Raw genomic sequence first — 21051 nt, 5'->3', positions numbered from 1 at the left:
CCTTTGGATAAAGACTCCCTTTTAGTGTTCATGCTCAGTTTATGAGTCCCTCCCCACAGGCTGGCAGCAACCCAGTTCCTTGTTACTTCTTTTGAATATACTGTAGATCTCTTCCTTCCTATTGTATCTTCCACATTCTGTAAATTATCCCGTGTGTGTGTGTGTGTGTGTTTGTGAGACTCATTCGTGTCCAATTCTTTGCGACCCCATGGACTGTAGCCCACCAGGCTGCTCTGTCCATGGAATTCTCCAGGCAAGTATACTGGAGTGGGTTACCATTCCCTCCTCTAGGGGATCTTCCTGACCCACGGATCGAACCCAGGTCTCCCTCATTGCAGGTGAATTCTTTACTGCCTGAGCCAGCAGGGAAGCCCACGTTATCCCCTACCATATCTCATTTTAATGTTTAACTGTTTGGCTGGGTTGGGTCTTTGTTGTAGCACACAGGATCTTCACTGTGGCTTGTGGGTTTACGTGCTCCGCAGCATGTGGGGTCTTAGTTCCCTAACCAGGGATCAAACATGCATCTTTTGCATTGGAAAGTGGATTCTTAACCACTGGACTGCCAGGGAAATCCCCCATATCTCTTTAGACAGTTTTTTTTTCCTTTCTCCTCCCTTCTACTCCCCCACCTCCAACCTTAAAATTTAAAGTTCTCTGAATCAGGTCACTGCAGGTTCTGGCCAAATGCATTTTTCTGGCCTTTGCTAAGCGTGTCCTCGCAATGCCAAGATCCCATCAGTCTGCTGTCTCAGGATGTGGTCCAGGAAGACAGATCCCAGCTCTGGACGCCTTCTGTGTTGCCAAGCATTTCTTGCCATGTCCTCATTTCGTTTCCAAGCTTGCACCCACCGCGGGGAGAAGGGTTGTCTGGCACCTGGACCTAAGCCTTTGCAGCTTCCCTCCACCCTCGCTTTCTGAGAGCAGTGAGAGACCCTTCCCCACAGAGAGGTTGGGGTTTGGTAGACAGTTTGTGCTCTGGCCACTGGCCTTCAACACTCCTGTGCCCCTTGGATACGAACACACTGACCCCGCCCCCAGGGGATCCCTTGCCCGTGTGTTCTTCCAGTGATGCCCTTTATGCATTTTCTTCTCCTCTTGAGCCCCACCGGCTGGCATTTACCTCTTTCTCCTCAGCCTCTTTGTCTGCAGGGTTTGCTTCCTGAATGTTCACCCCACACTGACTAGGAGTCTCCCCCCGGAAGCTACCGGCCCATCTCACCTATCCCCGCGGGAACTGTGGTTTGTCTGCGACGTGGGTATACTCAGGAGTTCTCTTGGGTCACGTGGAACATGGCCCGGCTCTTCCTAAGCACCCGTCAGCCCCCGCAGTGTGAAGCCCCAGGTCCCTAACTCACCCTCGAGGCTTGTTGCCCCAGTCCCCGACCGCACACGTCTTTCATTCCTCCTGCTTGCCCCGGGCTCCTGGTCTCTGCACGCGCTCCTCCCTCTACCCAGAACTCTCATGCCGAGTTTTCCCTCTTTAGTTCCTTTTCACCCTTGAAGACTGTGCTTAGTACCATTTTAGTACAGGGTCTTAGGACCCTTCCCAGGCTTTGCCAGAAACCCTTGCCAGACCCTCCCAGGGCACCATGCCTTTCCTCTTAGAATATCCATCACACTTACAAATATTTGTTTATTGTGGCTGGTGGGAACTGAGGGGCGGGGGTTTTCCCTGTGTCCTCTGATGGTCGGGTTTGCCCACCTTTGCTGTACGGAAGTCACGGGTGTTGTGTGGGATCTCTTAGCATCTCTGCAACCTCTGTGACAATAAGAACGAGGTCTGTAGTGCTGGATCTGGGTTGTGTGTCCGTGTGCTTCTCACCACTGACACCATTGCTGGGTGTCCATGAAATGTTGTGAGGAATTTTCATCCCTCGGTATTGGCAAATGCCTTAGCTCCCTGAGAACTTTCCCTGCAGGCCTGCGTGGTTCCTCCTGTTTCCCTGGGATTCAGCCAGTGTGAATGGTACTTTCCCCCAGTGTGCTGGGAGAGCAGCGGGCATGGCTTGGGGTGGTGACTCCAAAGGAACAGCTGTATGTTTGTGGAGGGGACTGTTGGTGATAGCTGCTGCTGCTGTCACTTCAGTCATGTCCGATTCTATGCGACCCCATAGGCGGCAGCCCACCAGATTCCCCTGTCCCTGGGATTCTCCAGGCAAGAGTACTGGAGTGGGTTGCCATTTCCTTCTCCAATGCATGAAAGTGAAGTCGCTCAGTCGTGTCCAACTCCTAGTGACCCCTTGGACTGCAGCCTACCAGGCTCCTCCATCCATGGGATTCTCCAGGCAAGAGTACTGGAGTGGGGTGCCATTGCCTTCTCCGTTGGTAATAAAGGTGCGGACAAAGAGAAAGTGAAGGGGAGCAGAAATGTTCTGGAGTTCAGTGTCTAGTTTTGGGGTGTTTCCTAAGTGTCTTTGAGAACTTTCTGAGCAGGTAGTGGTCCCAAGACCACACTGGGGGCCCTTGGACGTGAAAGGAGGGCAGAGTCTTGTCCCCCAGGTTACTCGTGCCTCGTTGTTCCTAGGCTTGATTAATGCAGCTCGAGGAGGACTCAGCTGTGCATCTTGTCCAGGGACTTCTTACTCGGTTCTCAGGTCCCTCACTTGGCTGCCTGGCCCCATACCACCGTGACCCCTCAATGCGATTTTATGGCCTGTCGCCAGCCCGGTGCTGAGCCCTCTGAAGCAGGAGTATGTGTTGTGTCCTGGACATGCCTGTCACATGGTGTATTCTGTGCAGAAGGTGTCAGGAGTGAGCAGCCCAGGTGTATGCCCCCTGTCCCCTCCCTTCTCCGTCTTTGGTGGTTTGGCTTGATGGACTGTGTGTGAATGTTCTTTAATTGGTTCGTCAATAGCATAGCATCACACACTGCAGATTTGCAGTGAGGCCTTATGGACACTGAGCCTGCATTCTGGTCAGGATGTAGTTTTGGAGACGATGGTCACCCCAGCAGTGATGAAAGAGAGACAGCACCCCAGTGGTCAGATCACACATTTAAATGTCTGCTCCAGGAGGTAAGGGCTGAATAGAGCGGGATGAAAGTACACTGTTTATTCCCCAGGGTGTGTGGCTTTCTAGAGCTTGCATGTCCCTTGCCTCACTTGTCCCTAAAGTCCCTGGCTGATCAGGAGCCAGAGTCCCTGCTTAAAGTGGAAGGACATGTGACAGCAGAGTGTGTGTAGGCTGGAGCCAGACAGCCGTCAAATGATGGATCCTTCCTGCTTTGTCTGCCAGTCTGCTGGGGATGGGGAGTAGACACAGGCTGATGGCAACCAACTGCAGCCGTCTCCCCGTCAGTGATAAAGCCCCACGGAGACACCCTCGCCAGTTTTCGCCATATGCTCACCAATTCAAACTTAAATGCACGCCACATGCTAGGCTGTTGGAAACACATTTTCATTTTGATGTGGCTATTCTGAAGTAAATGTGTGTAAGAACATATGCTCTCTGTCAACCCAACGATGACACTGCTGTTGCTAAAACTATGCTTTTGCTGTGCTGGTAAAATGAGGGGAGTTGTGTATCTCTTTGCTAAATACTCTATTATCAGATGAAAAGGCAGTTACCATACAGAGTCCTTCAACACTGGAGGGAATTTTTCTCAAAGGTCTGTTCACTCTCTCCCTGTACCCAGCTCAGTTTTTGCTTTTAAGGAAAAACACTCGACATACCCATTCTCGGGCACACAGGCTCACAGCTGTATGCTCTTCAGTTTCTCCCTGCTGCTGCCGGCCAGTGCGTCTCAGTCTGGAAGCTGCTCTCACATGACCAGACGGGGCTTCCAAAACCAACCCTCCTGGGGACACCCCAGAGGGATACCCCACAGACTGCAGAGGACCTCTGCCACCTCACCCTCATCTCCTCCATTCTCCCAGGAAGCCGGTGCCTGTCCTAGGCTGGAGTCCCCAGCAGAAGGCTTGCAATGTGTCATCAAGCCCAGGGAGGGGGTGGTGGGCAGAAGTCCCTTCGTGCTGTACATCCGGTTCCCACCTAAAAGGCCCTGGGGTGGCTGGAAGTTACCCAGCACATAAGGAGAGGCTGGCATCTCATCTCTCTACTGCCTCCCTCTCCAGTTCCCAGACTCATTCTCCAGGGAAGACAGCCTGAGAGCAGATGAGGGGTGGGGGTTCTGGACCCAGTGAGGCCTGGCAGAATGGCTTCTTGCTGGGATGCTGCAGGGCAGCTGGGCCCCCTGCCCAGCGAGGCCTGAGCTTTTCTCTTGCATAGTAATACCACTGCCTGGTTTGCTGGGGGGCTGCGCTGGGTGCCCTGTTCCAGCCATCCCCACTCACCTGAGCTGGCAGGTTGTCCCCATAAAGAGAGAGCCCCCACCCGCCGTCATCTGCCTGTTCTTAGGTGTCTGGGCAGGCCCCTCCCACTTCTCCCATGCACAGACCCTGCCTGAATCTCTGCACTGCTTCGAACAGTATGTGTGTAGACTCAGAACACGTGCTGTTGGTGGTACTGCCAGGATTCCAGCCATGTGGCTCTGCCCAGCCCTCAGGAGTGACTGCTCCTCACCTGGCCTTCATGGAAGACTTATATATATATATATGTATGTATGTATGTATGTATATCCCCAATCATTTTGCTACCATCCACAGCTCACAGCTGAGAGGGTTACTCAGTAAAAATATGCATATGGCAGACTGTGTCATTTCCCAGCTTCTAGGGGATGACATCCATGGAACCTGAGCCACAAATCTCCAGCCTTGACAGGTTTACAGGGTTATTTGCCTGTGGGTGATTCTTATAGATAGCTTCCAAGTGTATGGACTAACGTCACATTGAAAGTGAAAAAGTAAAAGTGTTAGTTGCTCAGTCGTGTCCGACTCTGTGAGCCCATGGACTGTAGCCCGCCAGGCTCCTCTGTCCATGGAATTCTCCAGGTGAGAATTCCACTATAGTGGGTAGCCATTCCCTTATCCAGGGGATCTTCTTGAACCAGGAATCAAACCCACATTTCCTGCACTGCAATCAGATTCCTTCCTGTTTGAGCCACCAGGGAAGCAAACATCACATTATGAGCAAACATAACTCAAGCAAAGGGTGACAGGCCTCACTGGTTTAGTCACTGATAAAAGCTCTGACTGGGACCCCCCTGGCGGTCCAGTAGTTAAGACTGGATGCTCCCACCTGCAGGGGCATGGATTCTATCCCTAATCAGGGAGCTAAGACCCCACATGCCACACAGCTCAGCCAAAAAAAAAGTAGAATTACCCAGTGAATATTTATGTCAACTGGATATATTTTATATCAACTGATAACTTAACATCAGACTGCTCTTTGCTAATCAGCTTGATTCACCATGAACTTATTTCTTCTTTCCCTGAAGAAGCAAAAGGCTCATGTATCCGTCTGCTGTTGCTGTATAACAAGTTGAACATAGCTGTTCAAAACAGCACCTGTTTATTATTTCACGGTTCCCATGAGTCAGAAACCCAGCCTGGCTAACTGGGTTCTTAGCCAGGAGTATCTCAAGGCCATAGTTAAGGCTGTGGCTGGTGGGGCTCTTATTGGGAGGCCTGGGAAGAGTCCACCTCCAGGGTCTTTCAGGTTGTTGGCAGAATTCAGTTCCTCGTGCTTGCAGGACTGAGGTCCCTGTTCCTTGTTGGCTATTGGCCAGGAATCATCCTCAGCTTCTAGAGGCCAACACATTCCTTGTCAATGGGCCCTTCCATCTTTAAAGCCAGCATGGTCAGGACAAATACTTCGTGTGCTTCTGATCTCTCTGACATCATTTTCTGGTGCTAATGAGAAAACACTCTGTGTCTAAAAGGCTCACCAGGTTGGATCAGACCCACCTGAGAGATCTCTGTATTGTAAGGTCGAGCAACTTGAGACATGAATGCCAGCCGCCATCCCCTTTCCCGCAGTGTTTGATTGAATAACCAGGTGACGGGAGTCTCAGGGCCACTTTCAAATTCTTCCTGCCTCACATCTGGTCTCCCTTTTGCGCAACATTGCCTCGAAATTCCCGTCCTCACTGTAATCTCCGCTGTTGTCTCCCGCAGCCAGCGCCGGGGAGCCTGGGCCTGAACCGGAGGCAGACGTGGAGGCAGAGGTGGGGCAGGTGGCCGATGAGGCCGGCCAGGAGCTAGCCCCTGCCGGCGCGGGAGCCGAGAGCGAGGTGGAGCGGGCCCTGGAGCCCGAGCACGAGGAGCGAGCCTCCCTGAGCGAGAAGGAGCGGCAGAATGAGGCGGTGAACGAGCGTGACAACTGCTCGGCCTCCAGCGTCTCGTCCTCCAGCAGCACGTTGGAGAGGGAGGACAAGGAGGACAAGCTCTCCCGGGACAAGGGCACAGGTAAGGAACCCCCGCCCAGGGCACCCGGTGCAGGGCACCTGGCTCAGTTGACCTGCTGGCCCAGCTCGCTCCCCAGACGGTGCCCCGTGTCTGGAGGAGGGTGCATGTCCACACTCAGCCAGCCAGCAGCTTCCTGCCCCCCAGATGGGCTTCCTCTCTCTGCCATGCAGCTGCACCATCACTTTACAGCTGGGAAAGGGCCGTCAGGGACTTCTCCTGAGGAATGAGCCCTAGCAGAGAAATTCCTCAGCTTCCTTCTAACTATTAAACTGTGAGCAGTAAGTGTGGCTGTTTTCTGGTTTAAATTTAGAGACACATTGTGTTGTTATCTGCTCCCTTGAAAGAGTTAATTTTTCAGTGAAGTATGTTGATGCTTTTGAACTGTGGTGTTGGAGAAGACTCTTGAGAGTCCCTTGGACTGCAAGGAGATCCAACCAGTCCATTCTGAAGGAGATCAGCCCTGGGATTTCTTTGGAAGGAATGATGCTAAAGCTGAAGCTCCAGTACTTTGGCCACCTCATGTGAAGAGTTGACTCATTGGAAAAGACTCTGATGCTGGGAGGGATTGGGGGCAGGAGGAGAAGGGGACGACAGAGGATGAGATGGCTGGATGGCATCACTGACTTGATGAACGTGAGTCTGAGTGAACTCCGGGAGTTGGTGATGGACAGGGAGGCCTGGCGTGCTGCGATTCATGGGGTCGCAAGGAGTTGGACACGACTGAGCGACTGAACTGAAGTATGTTGAGCCATTGTGACTAAATTCCAGACCAGAGCAACTTTGGTAGAATGAATTGTATGAGTACTTTTGAAAAGGGCCAGTTCATAGCATGCTGAGGTCAGTTTGATGGGCTCTGCTGGAATGTACATAATTTAGGTAATTTTCTGTAGTATATTCAGGACCTTGGTTTTCTTCCATATTAAGTATGTGCTTTTTCTTATAGAATCGTACCTTTTTGGTATTATGCCTGATGGTCATTCAGTTTCACCTGTTTGATGGTGACTTTATGTTTAGGGACCAAATGGAATGTTAGTTCTCATTAGAGACTTGGGGAGGGTGCCACAGAGGGTTCTAGAAATTGTAAGTGATTCAAATAATCATTTGAATGATTCTTAAATTTTTTAATTGCAGGAGAATTGTTTTACAATGTTGTGATGGTTTCTGCCATACAACAGTGTGAATCAGCCATAGATATACGTATGTCCCCTCCCACTCCCATCACTTGAGTTGGTGTTCCGACTCATGACTTGTGTGCAGTGTCAGGAAGCTACCTCTCTTGACAGACACTCCTTACCTGTGGAGACGCCTTATGGGGCAGCCTTCATTAAGTTACACAGTGATACAGATTCAAGGACCCTACGTCTTAGGCCCAGAAGGCAGCATGAAGGCTCCACAAGGGACTGCCAATCAGTGCCAGGACCTATGCATGGTGTGTTAGTTCACAGATTAAGAATACAGTCTCCCTGAAGCCTGGACAAGTGAACAAAGATTGAATGAATGAATGAAGCCATAATTCATTCAGGAGGCCTGTCAGATAGTGGCTTAGTCTAATATTTCAGTTTTCACAATTATATAATTATATTTAATTATATATATATATATATATATATATATATCAGAGAAGGCAATGGCACCCCACTCCAGTACTCTTGCCTGGAAAATCCCATGGATGGAGGAGCCTGGAAGGCTGCAATCCATGGGGTCGCTAAGAGTCGGACACAACTGAGCAACTTCACTTTCACTTTTCACTTTCATGCATTGGAGAAGGCAATGGCAACACACTCCAGTGTTCTTGCCTGGAGAATCCCAGGGACGGGGGAGCCTGGTGGGCTGCCATCTATGGGGTCACACAAAGTCGAACACGACTGAAGTGACTTAGCAGCATATATATATAGTCTCGATGAAAAGGAAAAGGCTTTGAAGACTGTGTTTATGCCTTAGGAATCATTGCATTGAAAATCTTGTGTCTGGTTGAATATGTGGGTGCTAAAAGGATTACATATATTGATACTGAATTTCTTTCAAAGTCAGATTATAGTTATTCTCTCAGATTTTACTTGCTGTTGTTCACATTTAATGTAATTTTGGTCATAGTACAGAATGTTGGGTAAGTCGTGTTGATCAGTTTGACCTTAAATCATGTTTTATTGCATTATGAGTAGCTTTTAGGATTATTCATCTTAACTAGGTTTAGCAAGCCTAAAACATATCAACAAGTTGGATTAGTAAAAATAAGCCAGGGCAAAGAACTTTCTTGGATTAGATTGCCCAGTATCCTTCCAAATAAGGACAACTTTCCAAAAATGGAGACTCTACTCCCAGTGAAGAACCATTGACTTCCTACCAAAAGCTGGTAGTGTCCAGGAATTGGAGCCTTGCAGTGGCTTTTCTGCTTCAGTCTGGTGCTGTTAAGGGATGTGACCATGTTTATATGTTGTAGCTTATTGGTTCTTAAAATATCCCACTGCTCACAGCCACCATCAGCAACCAGGAATCAGGGAAGCTCTGTCCTCATAGTTCTTGCTTTTCAGAATCTTCTCAAACAAATCACAAAGGCAATCAAAGTGATTCCTCATCTTTTTCTAATGGTTGTAGCTATTAGTTGAGAATGAATTTGTAGAGCTTGAAAGAGATTCAACTTACTGCAAGTGTGTGGTTTTATTTTTCTTTGTTTTTGGTGTTGTACTCCCTGGCATTAGAATGAGAGGCTTTATCGTTGCATAGATTACACTTTGTTGTAGTTACTTCCAAAATCGTGTTTTGTCTCTACTTGAATGCAGTGAGGATGGGGTTGTCTGTCTTGTTCATTGTGAGTCCTTACTTCCTAGCTGGGGACCCGGAACATAAGAGGGGCTCATGAAGCCACCGATGAATGAAGAAGCATCAGGCTAAGATGGAGAAGCCCCATTACTCCCAGTTCCTCCTTCTTACAACTAAAATATCAACACCCTGGATATAATAGAACAGCCAATCATAGAAGGACGCTAAAAGGTGAAAAGAAGGAGGCAGACTGCCTAGGAGTTTTTTGACTTGAACAGCACAGCAGTGAAGCTTCAAGGAAAGCTGATTCCCTTAACCAAAGGATGGGGAAAGGTGATGCCCAACAGAACAGAAAATCTGTGCTGCTCTTAATAAGTGCTCTATCTCAAACAAGGTCTAATGGAAACTATGCCACTGTCACACCACTCTTCCAATCCAGTGGTTTCAGTAAGACGGAAAAGGAGGCAAGTCTTCTGTATACACCCATATGGAAACGGGTGGTGGCTCTCCAGTTCCCTCCCCTCCCTCAACCCTGTAGTGTCAGCGGGACTCAGAAGGGAACCAGTCTTCTGTCGCCTGCCCAGTAGAAGCAGATTGCTCTCCATTCCCCTGCTGGGATACTGTTGGCCTAATGGGGAGTTCATAGTCTGTCCCCTGCACGGGGAAGCAAGTGGATCTCAATTCTTCCAACAGGGTCGAGTCAGTGGGGTCCTGTGGGGATCTGAGCCTTCACCTGGACCACAGTAGGACCACACTTAATGAAGACCCGGCAGAAAGACTAATAGCCTTCTCTCTCTTCCCACCACCACTCTCCTTGTCCTCAGTGCCAGTGAGGGCCCAGGGGGAGCCAAGCCTCTGTCCCCACCCAGCATAAACAAGGTAGAATGATGTGGTTGGAGGTGGGACTAGCCATTGGTGGGGACTGGTGGAAAACCGAGCCTTCACTTCACTTGGAGACAGTGAGCCAATGGGAGTCAATGCTTCATGTCCACTGGGAAGATGCTGCTGGGGTCAAGGGGCTTCAGCCCATCTACACTGAGGGAGTGAGTCAGCCTTCTTCCTGATGACATGTATGTGTTCAGGGACCTGAACATATATGTGCACCAAAACCTATAAGCTATTCCCTGAAAGGGTGAGTATCTGCTAAAAGAGAAGGTTAAATATGATCCAAAGTCTATCCCATAATACCCAACACATCCAGGATATAATCAAAAATCACTCATCATATCAAGAAGCAGAGCATTGACATCTTGAATGGAAAAAGACCATCCAGAGATCCCATTATTATGGTGACTGCTTTAAAACCTTTGACAGGTGCTGGGATGATCTGTCAAAAGTTTTAAAGCAGTCATCATAATAATGCTATAGAGAACAGTTACAAACTCTCAAGAAATACATTAAAAAAGTCTTAGCAAAGAAATTTTCAGAAAAGAACCAAAGGAAAATTATACAACTGGAAAATGCAAGCTGAAATAAAGTATTTGACATACTTTATATTTGATTAGAAACAATAAAGGAAATAATCAGTGTATTTGAAAACAGATCAGTGGAAATTACCAAATCTGAATAGCAGAGAAAAAATAGACTAAAAAATGGAAGGAGCCTCAGGGACCTATGGGACTATGTCAGTAAAACTTACCTTCATTTCATCTAAGTCTGAGAAGAGGAGAGAGAATGCAGTGTGGGAAAATGTTTGAGGAAATAATGGCTGAGATTTTCCCAAGTTTTTCAAAAGGCATAAGCCTACAGATTTAAGCTGAGCACATCCTAACAAGGATAAATCCAAAGAAATCGACACCAAGACAAATGATAATCAAATTTATGATAACTAAAAGCCAATAATTTTTTAAGACAAAAAAAATGATGTGATACCTATAGAAGAGCAGCAGTTCAGAGGATAGCAGATATCTTGTCTGGATCACGGAGGCCTGCAGAAAGGGGGACAGCATCTGTCAAGCGTTGAAAGACCATAACTGTCAATGGTGAATTGCATGTACCGTAAAAGTGGCCTTTAACAATGCAGGGGAAATAAAAACATTCTCAGTAAAAGAACAACCAAGAGCGTTTGTCACGAGTGACCTCCTCTTGAAGAATGGCTGAAGTAAGTTTTCTGAACAGAAAGGAAATGATGATAGAAGATGACTTGGGACTCCAGCAAGAAAACAAAAAACAGAATGGGTAAAAATAGGAGTAGATAAAAATGCTATGTTTTTACCCATGTGCTTCTTAAATCATATTCGATGGTTGAAGCAAACATGACTTGATGGTGTTCGGCATATGTAGGGGAGATGCTTGGGACAGCTGTATTTTTAAAACTGGGAGGGTAAACGGATCTCAATGGAAGTAAGGTTTCTGCACTTCAAGGCAGTAAAATGTCAGTTTGTTCTCGTTTAGTCGCTGAGTCATGTCCGACTCTTTGTCACTCAGTGGCCTGTAGCCCACCAGGCTCCTTTGTCCATGGGACTCCCCAGGCAGTAATATTGGAGTGGGTTGCCGTTTCCTTCTCCAGGGCTCAAAACTGCATCTCCTGCATTAACAGGTGAGTTCTTTACCACTGAGACACCAGGGAAGCCCAATACCAATAGACTAAATAAGTGAGTGTGTATACTGTAATACCTAGAGCAACTACTAGGAAAATTACAAGAAGCAATCAAAAACACTATAAAAAAGTCACATTGAAATTCTAAAAAAAATGTTCAAGCAAGCTACCCAAGACCAAGAACGGAGGAACAGACACTGAAACAAGGATCAAACAAAACAAATAAAACGGCACGCTTAAGTCCTAACACAGCAAGTAAAAGAGATTTGAAGAGTGGACGAAAACACCAATCAACTACATGCTATCATAGACAACGCTCATATCAAATGTAATGACATGGGCAGATGGAAAGTTAAAAGCTGGGAAAAGATGTCATGCCAACATTAATCAAAGAAAAGCCATATTAATAGCTATGTTAATATCAGATGAAGTACACTTCAGAGTGAAGGAAATTGCTAGGGACAGAGAGGCACCCTACGTAATGATTTTATGAAAGACATAAATGAATGAAGAAAGTAAACGTGAAAACCAGCATTTAAAATGTTACCTGATTATGCTCTTTGCCTTGTTGCCAAAATAAGAAATTGTCAACATTTCCCAATAAATGGAGAGAGTGAGGCGGTCTGTTGAGAGAGACTCAGTCACTTTATCTGCCACAACTTCCTGGCATCAAAGCAGTCTCCCTATTTACGGGACTGTTTGAGCAGCTGTAGTGATTTCTCCATCGTGTCCTCAAATGCCACCTCCTGTCTCTTTGATGGTGGTTATCGTCAAAATGTGTTTTGTTTGTGAAGCCAGTCTCCAAGAGGACTCAAGACCTCCTTGTTCTGGTGTTGGGCGCTTGGTGAGCTTGGGCCACTGTTGGGCAGAGCACAGAGGCCAAAACTACAGTGGAAAAATCAGAGCATTGAGGGCCTTTGGCTTTCCCCAGTAAATGCCTCATCAAAGATGAAGGCACAGCCACAGGAGAGAGGCCAGTGTCCTTCCCCAGCCTGTCTGGTCCAGCTCTTTGGTAGAGAAAAAGCTCATGCTGCTCACCTCCTCAGCCTAGGTCTCTTGCCCCCTCCCCAAATGAGCAGCCACAGAGGCCCTTGGATATCTGATGGAACGCACAGCCTGAAGTGCCCACTGCCCAGCCCTGCTGGACCTCAGGAAGCAAACTCGGAGGACTGACGTCCCTGACCATTTATCCATTCATCCACTCATCCTAGATGCTGGGGATACAACAGGGAACAAAACAGACCCAAATCCCTGCTCTTGTAGAGTTTACATTCCGAGGAAGAACGCAATTTAACAAATAATTGTAATCATTCCAATAATGGGACAAAGGCAGCAATAAACTCAAAGAGGAAAATGTGTGGAAGATCAGACAGTAAGACATGCTTGGGTAGAAAATAAAGCAGGAAAAGATGATGAGCCGTGGACAAGAGGGAGGTGTGCACAATTTTAAATAAGGTGGTCGGGGAAGATTTCACTGGGAAGACACTATTTGAGCTAAAACGGAAAGAAAGTTGAGAAGCAAATTGTGTGATTAACTGGGATTGCCCCAGGAGAGGCAAAGGTCCTGAGGCTGGATCACGTAACGCCTGGTGAGTTCTAGGAATGTCAGGTCAGTGCTGTTACTGAAGAGGTTCATGTGTGTATATCTGGGGTGGTGGCAGTGGCGGAGGTGGTGGTAGGAGAGGGAGGAAAAAAAATTAAGGTGGGATCACGCATGGCTTGTGAACACTGACAGGTCACCGGCTTTTTGTCCCAGTGAAATGTGGCACCGTTGGCAGACTTAGAGCAGAAAGGTAAGTTGGACATTGCAACACGTCACCCCACGTGGCTGTGGGGTTCACTGTAGAGGGACAAGCATGGAAGCTGAGATTAGCTGGATGCTCCCCTGTTGGTAAGCAACCTCGCTAGTTCAGACTGAGGTTGTGGCAGGAGTAGTGATGAGAAAAGTGATTGGATTCTGGATGCAACGTGAAGATTAAACTAACAGGACTCTGTTGTGTGGGATGAAAGAGCAGTGTACACCCGTGGTGGGTTCATGTTGATGTTTGGCAAAACCAATAAAATATTGTAAAGTAAAATAAAAAATGTCGAGGATGACTCTGAGGCTTTTGGAATTGGCAGCAATTACATTGAACGGGTGAAGGATGGATGGAGTGGCCACACTGAGACCAGAAATGACTGAAGGAGAAGCAGGTTGGGTGAGTGGGACTGGGGGCAGAAGATGGCATTTAAAGGCCTGAGACTGGGTGAGATGAAGGCTAGGAAAGGGAGTGTAGATGGAGAGAAGAGGTCCAGACTCTTAAAGGTTAAAGATAAGGAGGAACCAACATAGGAGACCGACCAGGAGCAGCCAAAGAGAAGGCAGCAAACCAGCTGAGTACAGCGTCCAGAAGTGAAGGAGGAGAGTCAAGGGTGAGAGCGTCACAGCTGCGTCTAGTGCGACAGGAAGGTCATGGGTCACCCAGAAAGGAGCATCTCTGAAACAGAGCAAAAACTTCATTAGACTGGGTTCAAGAGAGAATAAAGAGAGAAATTGGAAACAGCAAAACAACTCTTATATGCAGCTTTATTTTTTGTTTGTTTCTTTAAAATTTTTATTTTGTATTGGGGTATAGCCGATGAACAACATTGTGGTAGTTTCAGGTGAACCTCAAAGGGACTCAGCCATACGTGTACATGTATCCATTCTCCCCCCAACTCCCCTCCCATCCAGGCTGGCACGTAAGTTTGAGTAGTGTTCCATGTGCTCTACAATAGGTCCTTGTTGGTTACCCATTTTGAATATAGCAGTGTGTGTGTGACCTTCCCAAACTGCCTAACTCTCCCTCCCCTGCCCCAGCTTTACTTTAAAAGAAAGGAGAAAATTTGGATTATAGCTGGAGGGATAAGTAGAATCAAGTGAGGTTTTTTGTTTTCATTTAACAGGTAAAATTATACAGTGTTTATACACCAGTAGGAAGACCTAGTGGGAGGAGCATGGGAGACGCAGGATGGAGAATCATGGGAGCACATGAGTCCCACTAAGAGGACGGGGTCAGTGGTCACAGGACAGACGTGATCAGTGTTCAGGTGCAGGTGGGTGAGTGGAGGCAGAATGGAGGCCCTGGAAGAGCTCCGACTTTGTCTATTAAATAGTTTTTGAAACAGAAAGCAAGGCGATGCTTGCAGAGGATGAGTTGAGTAGGGGAGCCTAGAGGAAAGAGGAGGTGTATGGAAAGCCATCTAAGAGAGGTCATGGATGGGGCCGCCAGGCAGCATTAAGGGTCTCCTGAAGACTGGTGGCTGTATGACCAGTGGTACGGTCTGTGCGTTTCTCCAGGCAGTTTGGCTTCACTGATGCAGAGGTGGAGTCGGGGGAAAAAGGAGTAATTCTGCAGCCTTTCCAGTACCTGCCGTGGGTGAGAGGGCATTTCCTTGACTCCCTGTGTGTAGTTAGGGCGGTTGCCCTGAGTGGGCCCTGACCAGCTATCATGGGTGGGCAGAAAAGGCAGGGCAGTTTTTTCCCATGAGCCTAGGCCTGAGCCACAAGCCGCGTCACACCTACGAGAGTGTTGGGTCCCTAGAGTGGGCCATTGGCCCTGTGACACAGCATCTCCTTCTGATCAAGAGCATCTTGTCAACCGTGACCTTCCATTGCTTTTTTTCTGGGTCTTCCTGATTCCTCCTGTGTGAAATGCCCACGGGTTGCCTGGTTGGTTCTTTCATGGCATCGAGACTGGTGTGATGTTCTCATTTTTTTCTCCTGTGTACTTTCAGGTTTGTGGTCCACGGGTGTTCAGGATGCCGGTGTAAATGAGCAGTGTGGCGACATCCTCACCAGCAAACGGTTCATGCTGGACATGCTGTATGCCCATAACAGAAAGCCCGCGGATGACGAGGAGAAGGGGGAGGGCGAGGCTGCGAGGACCGCCCAGGGGGAAGAGGCTGTAGCCAGCCTGGCCAGCCGGATATCCACCCTGCAGGCCAGTTCCCTGGCCCAGGATGAGAGCGTCAAGAGGGTGGACGTTGGCTGTCTGGACAACCGGGGCAGTGTGAAAGCCTTCGCGGAGAAATTCAACAGTGGGGACCTAGGGAGAGGGTCCATCTCCCCTGACGCGGAGCCCAATGACAAGGTCGCAGAGAAGACATCAGCTCAGCCCAAGACGGAATCTGACTACATCTGGGACCAGCTCATGGCCAATCCCAGGGAGCTCAGAATCCAGGACATGGATTTCACTGACCTGGGTGAGGAGGATGACATTGATGTCCTGGACGTGGACCTGGGTCACCCGGAGGCCCCAGGGCCACCTCCCCCGCCCCCACCCACCTTTCTGGGTCTGCCGCCCCCACCCCCTCCACCCCTGCTGGACAGCGTGCCTCCCCCTCCAGTCCCCGGTAATTTATTGGCTCCCCCTCCAGTATTCAACGCTCCTCAGGGCTTAGGGTGGCCCCAGGTACCCAGGGGTCAGCCAGCGTTCACCAAGAAAAAGAAGACCATCCGTCTGTTCTGGAACGAAGTCCGGCCTTTTGAGTGGCCGTGTAAGAACAATGGCCGCTGCAGAGAATTCCTGTGGTCGAAACTGGAACCCATTAAGGTGGACACCTCCAAGCTGGAGCACCTGTTTGAGTCTAAATCGAAGGAACTGTCCGTCTCCAAGGTATCGCTTGCATCCAGCATGCCTCTTCACTTGCTGGGTTACTTACAGATGTTGGGTAGACCGGAGAGTCTTGTTATACATAAAATGCCCTTCGTGTTGCTCTTACTAATTGCTTCAAAAGGCAGTTGGTATAAAAATCTGACTTTTCATCCAGTACCCTGTGTCACACATTAGGTGTGAGCTAAATGAGGAAGGGACCTTTTATTGCTAACAAAGCTAGCAACGTATTAACACCAATAAGCAAGTAGCTTTCTAAGAACCTAATAACCTGGAGGAAAAAAAAACAAACAAACAGTGCTTACCCAGGGATTGTTAGCGTAGCCTGATGGCAAATGTTGACATTCACTAGAGCGAAGTAGCCTAGCTAGTTTATCGAACACACTGACTTCTTTCTGTGGATGTGTTTGTTCGCATTGTTTATGGATGATAGTGGCTTAAACCTCAGCTGTAAGACGGTAGGCTATGGGACATTTCTTCAGCTGATCCCCTGGCTGAGTCAGTTTTCTACCACTATCTGGATGCTTCTGTACAGCCATCTAGTTAGCATGCTGTAAACATTATACGTGTGTCTAGATTTCTTATTTCTCATAGATGTTTGAGAACCCTGAGGGCATTGCTGGTGTAGTGTCTTTAACAGAGATGTCCTATCTACTTTTATAAATGAAGAGCTTTGTTTGTGAAGTTACTGGGCATCAAAGGTAAAGTCATGACTGAGGAGCACTGAGAAAAGGCTGTGTGATACTGGATCGCAGATTTTATTTCTGATGATTCACTACCTTATTAGGGTCTCCTTTACCTATCTTAGAGAACTGATCTAAAAAAATAACTCTTTGTGATCCTAGGTATATTTCAGTTTTAAAACAAGTTTAAGACTGTCTTCTCAGGGTCCTGAAGTAAGAGAAAACACTTTTCAAAGGATAGTTTAGAGTAAATATGTCAGAACTTACTATTGCAAATTAATTTCGGCTCTATGGGTTGCTCTGTTTAGCATCGTTTTGGGTGAGTATAAACTGTCTGAGTTGGGCTCCTTGATCCGCTGGCCAGGCTCCGATTTAGAATCAGACAGTGTGTGCAAGCCTCCTCAGGACAGGAGTATCCTTTCGAGAAGGACCTGAGGATGGAGTTTGTGCCTGTCACCATGTGTGATGCTGAAAGGCTAGGCCGGGAGCTCTAAAAGGTCGACTTCCTGTTAAAACCTGTACTGGGGTCGGGGGTGGGGTGGGGGAGATGGGTCTGGAACTACCTGCTGCTCCTCCCGAGTTGGCCTTTACCCTCGAGTTGGTGTCTGCCCAGTTCCAACAAGGTTGTGAATCTGATCCATTTCCAGCCCCACCCCACCCCCAAGTCAGAATTCCAGCCTTTTCCTGTTTACAAATCCAACTGCCAAGATCCAAAAGAGAAAGCCATGCCAGGCAGTCCTTTCCCCCAGCTGGAAGTAGAACCCTCTTGTTCTCTCTAGAAAACAATGCCACGAGAAGTGCGATTGCAGGACACAATCAGGTGTCCTGACTTCCAGGACTGGCCACGTGTGGTGATGAGCCACCCACGTGGCCCCTTCCACTCTTACCATCAGACCTGCCATTTGGGAGAAGGCTGGCGCAGTTAAAACAGCAGTTGGATCACCCAGGACGTGCCCTTGCTCCCGCTGATCTGGTTGGCCCATCTCCTTCATCCCACTCCTTACCACGTGAGCCCCTCTGGCTGCCTGGACCCTCCGGGCTTGTCCTGGTTGCTCCTTAGCCTCAGAGATTGCTGGCTGTTAACTGGGGGTTGAGGGGGTGAGGAATTAAAGAGTCCCAGTTGGCAATGAAGGCACTTCTGACTTCATTTTTTACTAAAGAAATGACAAAGTGAAAAGCTTCCTTGAGAAGACCCCAAACGGGTTCACCTCCCCCACTTCTTCTCTTGGTCCTACTTGTGATCAGTGACTGGAGCCTGGTTGGCACCCTCTCAGTGGCCCAGAGGTCAGCTCTTTTGTGAAGTAGGTGGTGACCTCTTAAAAACCTGTATTGCCCAGCTACAAAGGCTCACCTGGTTTTTACAAAGTGAGAGCATAAGAGGAAAGCAGCATGTTGAAAATTTACCTGGTTCCAGAATGTTCTGCAGTGGGACCCAGGAGCCTATTTTGGGGAGGGGGTGGCTAGAAAATGTGAGCAGAGACTGTTTACAAATGTTACAAATGGTGAGGATGCAAATTGGAGAGTGGAATCTGTTATGTGGACTTGTACAGCTATAACCAGCTTTACATTTGGTTCTAATTCTTGACTGTGATGTTCATAAAACTCAGCTGTAAATGGCTACTTCCAAATTCTGGCTCATGAGAAGTTTTCCATTAAGAACAATAGAGTGCATCAAAAATAAAATATGCTTCACAGGGCAGCACAGAGCAAAGGGAATCAGTTGTACTTTCCATCAGAAAACTTACACCAGACCAGTGTTGCAGGGCATGGTGGTGACCATCTGAGGCATCCCCTAGGGATTCACGTGCCAGATCCAAGGCTGGGGTGACCACCTCATGGAGACGATAAGAACAGAGAGATGTGCTTTGTGATTTCCTTTCCAAATAGTTTCTAGAATTGGATCTACTTTTCTCTTTCAGCAGGTAATATACATACACACATATATATGTACATATTTATACATACATATATATGTATATGTTTATAAATACATATGGGCTTCCCTGGTGGCTCAGACAGTAAAAAAATCTGCCTGCAGTGCAGGAGATGTGAGTTCGATCCCTGGGTGGTAAAGATCCCCTGGAGAAGGGAATGGCTACCCACTCCAGTATTCTTGCCTGGAGACTATATGTATAGCTTTTTAATCCAATAGCTTTAATTATGTGTTGTGGAGAAAGACAGAAATTTTGTATTACATTTGATCATATTGTGTTTTTGCTGTTGGTCTAAGATGTGGAGAAGGGCATCAGTTCAGTTCAGTTCAGTTCAGTCGCTCAGTCGTGTCTGACTCTTTGCAACCCCATGAATCGTAGCACACCAGGCCTCCCTGTCCATCACCAACTCCCAGAGTTCACTCAGATTCACATCCATTGAGTCAGTGATGCCATCCAGCCATCTCATCCTCTGTCAGCCCCTTCTTCTCCTGCCCCCAATCCCTCCCAGCATCAGAGTCTTTTCCAATGAGTCAACTCTTTGCATGAGGTGGCCAAAGTACTGGAGTTTCAGCTTTAGCATCATTCCTTCCGCATAAGAGACGGTTGAAAGGACCCCAGAGTTGAAGCCCCAGGAAGTGGCCTTCCAAGCTGTATGCCTCATCTAGGGCAGCCAAGTCCCTCTTCCTTCCAAAGGGCAGCTTTTACATCCCCGGATCCAGACAGACCACGGAAGATGTGGGGCCGAAGAGGGGCCCGGAAGGAAGAAGGGACCTGGCTTGACCTTTGGGGACTCATGGCTGTCTTACTCACCTGAGTTCATTGCTTTCCTGTGGGGAGGGGCCTCTGGAATGGATTTGGAGACATTTGTTCGACTTTATTTACCTTGAAGTTTCAAACCATTTCATAAACTACTAGTAGTGACTTTTTAAGAAAATTCAGAGATGATTTATTTTGTCTGGGGTAAGCCCCAGCCTGGGTTATTTTGAAAGGCTCCCCCGGGACTCAACCAAAGCTATGAACCATTGATTTAAAGTGAAAAATAAAGCACCAATGAGGGGGGCATTGCTCCCACCATCATTCTCCACGTTGACTTCACCCCTCCCCCACCTCTGTTTTATTCTCCAGAGAAAGGAAGAAAATCATCCTATGCTTTATGTGAATTCAGATCATAAGGGAATGTTATTTTGTTTAACAGCACCCTCAGAAAACCTGAATTCTGCCTGGAAATTCCAAGCCCAACTTTGGGACCATCCTTATCTAGGATGGTCCCCATGTAAGCGGGGGTCCCAGTGGAATTATTAACAGCACTCTCTTCACCTCTCAAAAGTCTCTCAGTTAGATTACTGGATAAACTATAGTAACATTGGAAATGTAACTGTTTGATGGTTGGCCTCTGCTGTAAAGAGCCAAAATGGGAAATTAACTTTTTTTTTTTTTTCTAATTTTACCAATAAGCAAGCCTGTTCTGGCCAGTTCCACAGAAATGTTATTCCTAACTGAAGGTTTTTCAGCTTTTATTTAGGCTTCCCTGTTAGCTCAGTTGGTAAAGAATCTGCCTGCGATGCAAGAGACCCCAGTTTGATTCCTGGGTCGGGAAGATACCCTGGAGAAGGGAAGGCTACCGCTCCAATATTCTTGGTCTTCCCTGGTGGCTCAGCTGGTAAAGAATCTGCCTGCAATGCAGGAGACCTGGATTCGATCCCTGGGTTGGAAAGATCTCCTGGAAAAGGGAACGGCTACCCACTCCAGTATTCTGGCCTGGAGAACTCCATGGACTACATAGTCCGTGGGATGGATCTCCAAGAGTCGGACGCGATTGAGTGATGTTCACTTTCATACTCCCTTTCATGGCATTTTTGTTGTTGTTCTGCCTTTTGCCTTCATGCTTTCCGATATATATCTCCCTCATTACAGAACTTGGGAAAATCTCATAGCAGTCACATCGTTATGATAGCTGTATTGTGGCATCACTATCGTGGACACTTTTTCAGCGGACAGTTTTGAAAATATCCTGTGGCGTCACCCTTTTGGCAGCTAGCAGGGAGTGAGGAGGAATGATTTCCCATTTCTAGAACTGGTGCCTCACTGAGCCAGCCCTGGGGTTTGTGACAGTGATGCTGACAAGCATTTTGAGAGGTCGGTCGCCTTTCATGGAAATATTCTCAAACTTAGCAGTATTCTCCAAGACTCTGA

The 21051-nt window shown here is 47.8% G+C and overlaps 1 protein-coding gene across 2 annotated transcripts in view; it reads left to right on the top strand.

Moving 5' to 3' along the window:
* FHOD3 (formin homology 2 domain containing 3) overlaps window positions 1-21051 on the top strand; it is a 529299-nt gene that overhangs the window by 445434 nt on the left and 62814 nt on the right. For both annotated transcript variants that reach the window (XM_068993855.1, XM_068993854.1), the window contains 2 exons: window positions 6018-6308; window positions 15364-16244. In XM_068993855.1, coding sequence (XP_068849956.1) covers window positions 6018-6308; window positions 15364-16244 — 1172 coding nt within the window. The remainder of the gene's footprint in view (window positions 1-6017; window positions 6309-15363; window positions 16245-21051) is intronic.

Source organism: Capricornis sumatraensis, chromosome 21 (assembly GCF_032405125.1).
Source record: "Capricornis sumatraensis isolate serow.1 chromosome 21, serow.2, whole genome shotgun sequence".
Taxonomy (NCBI): domain Eukaryota; kingdom Metazoa; phylum Chordata; class Mammalia; order Artiodactyla; family Bovidae; genus Capricornis; species Capricornis sumatraensis.
This window is presented reverse-complemented; position numbering and strand designations above follow the sequence as displayed.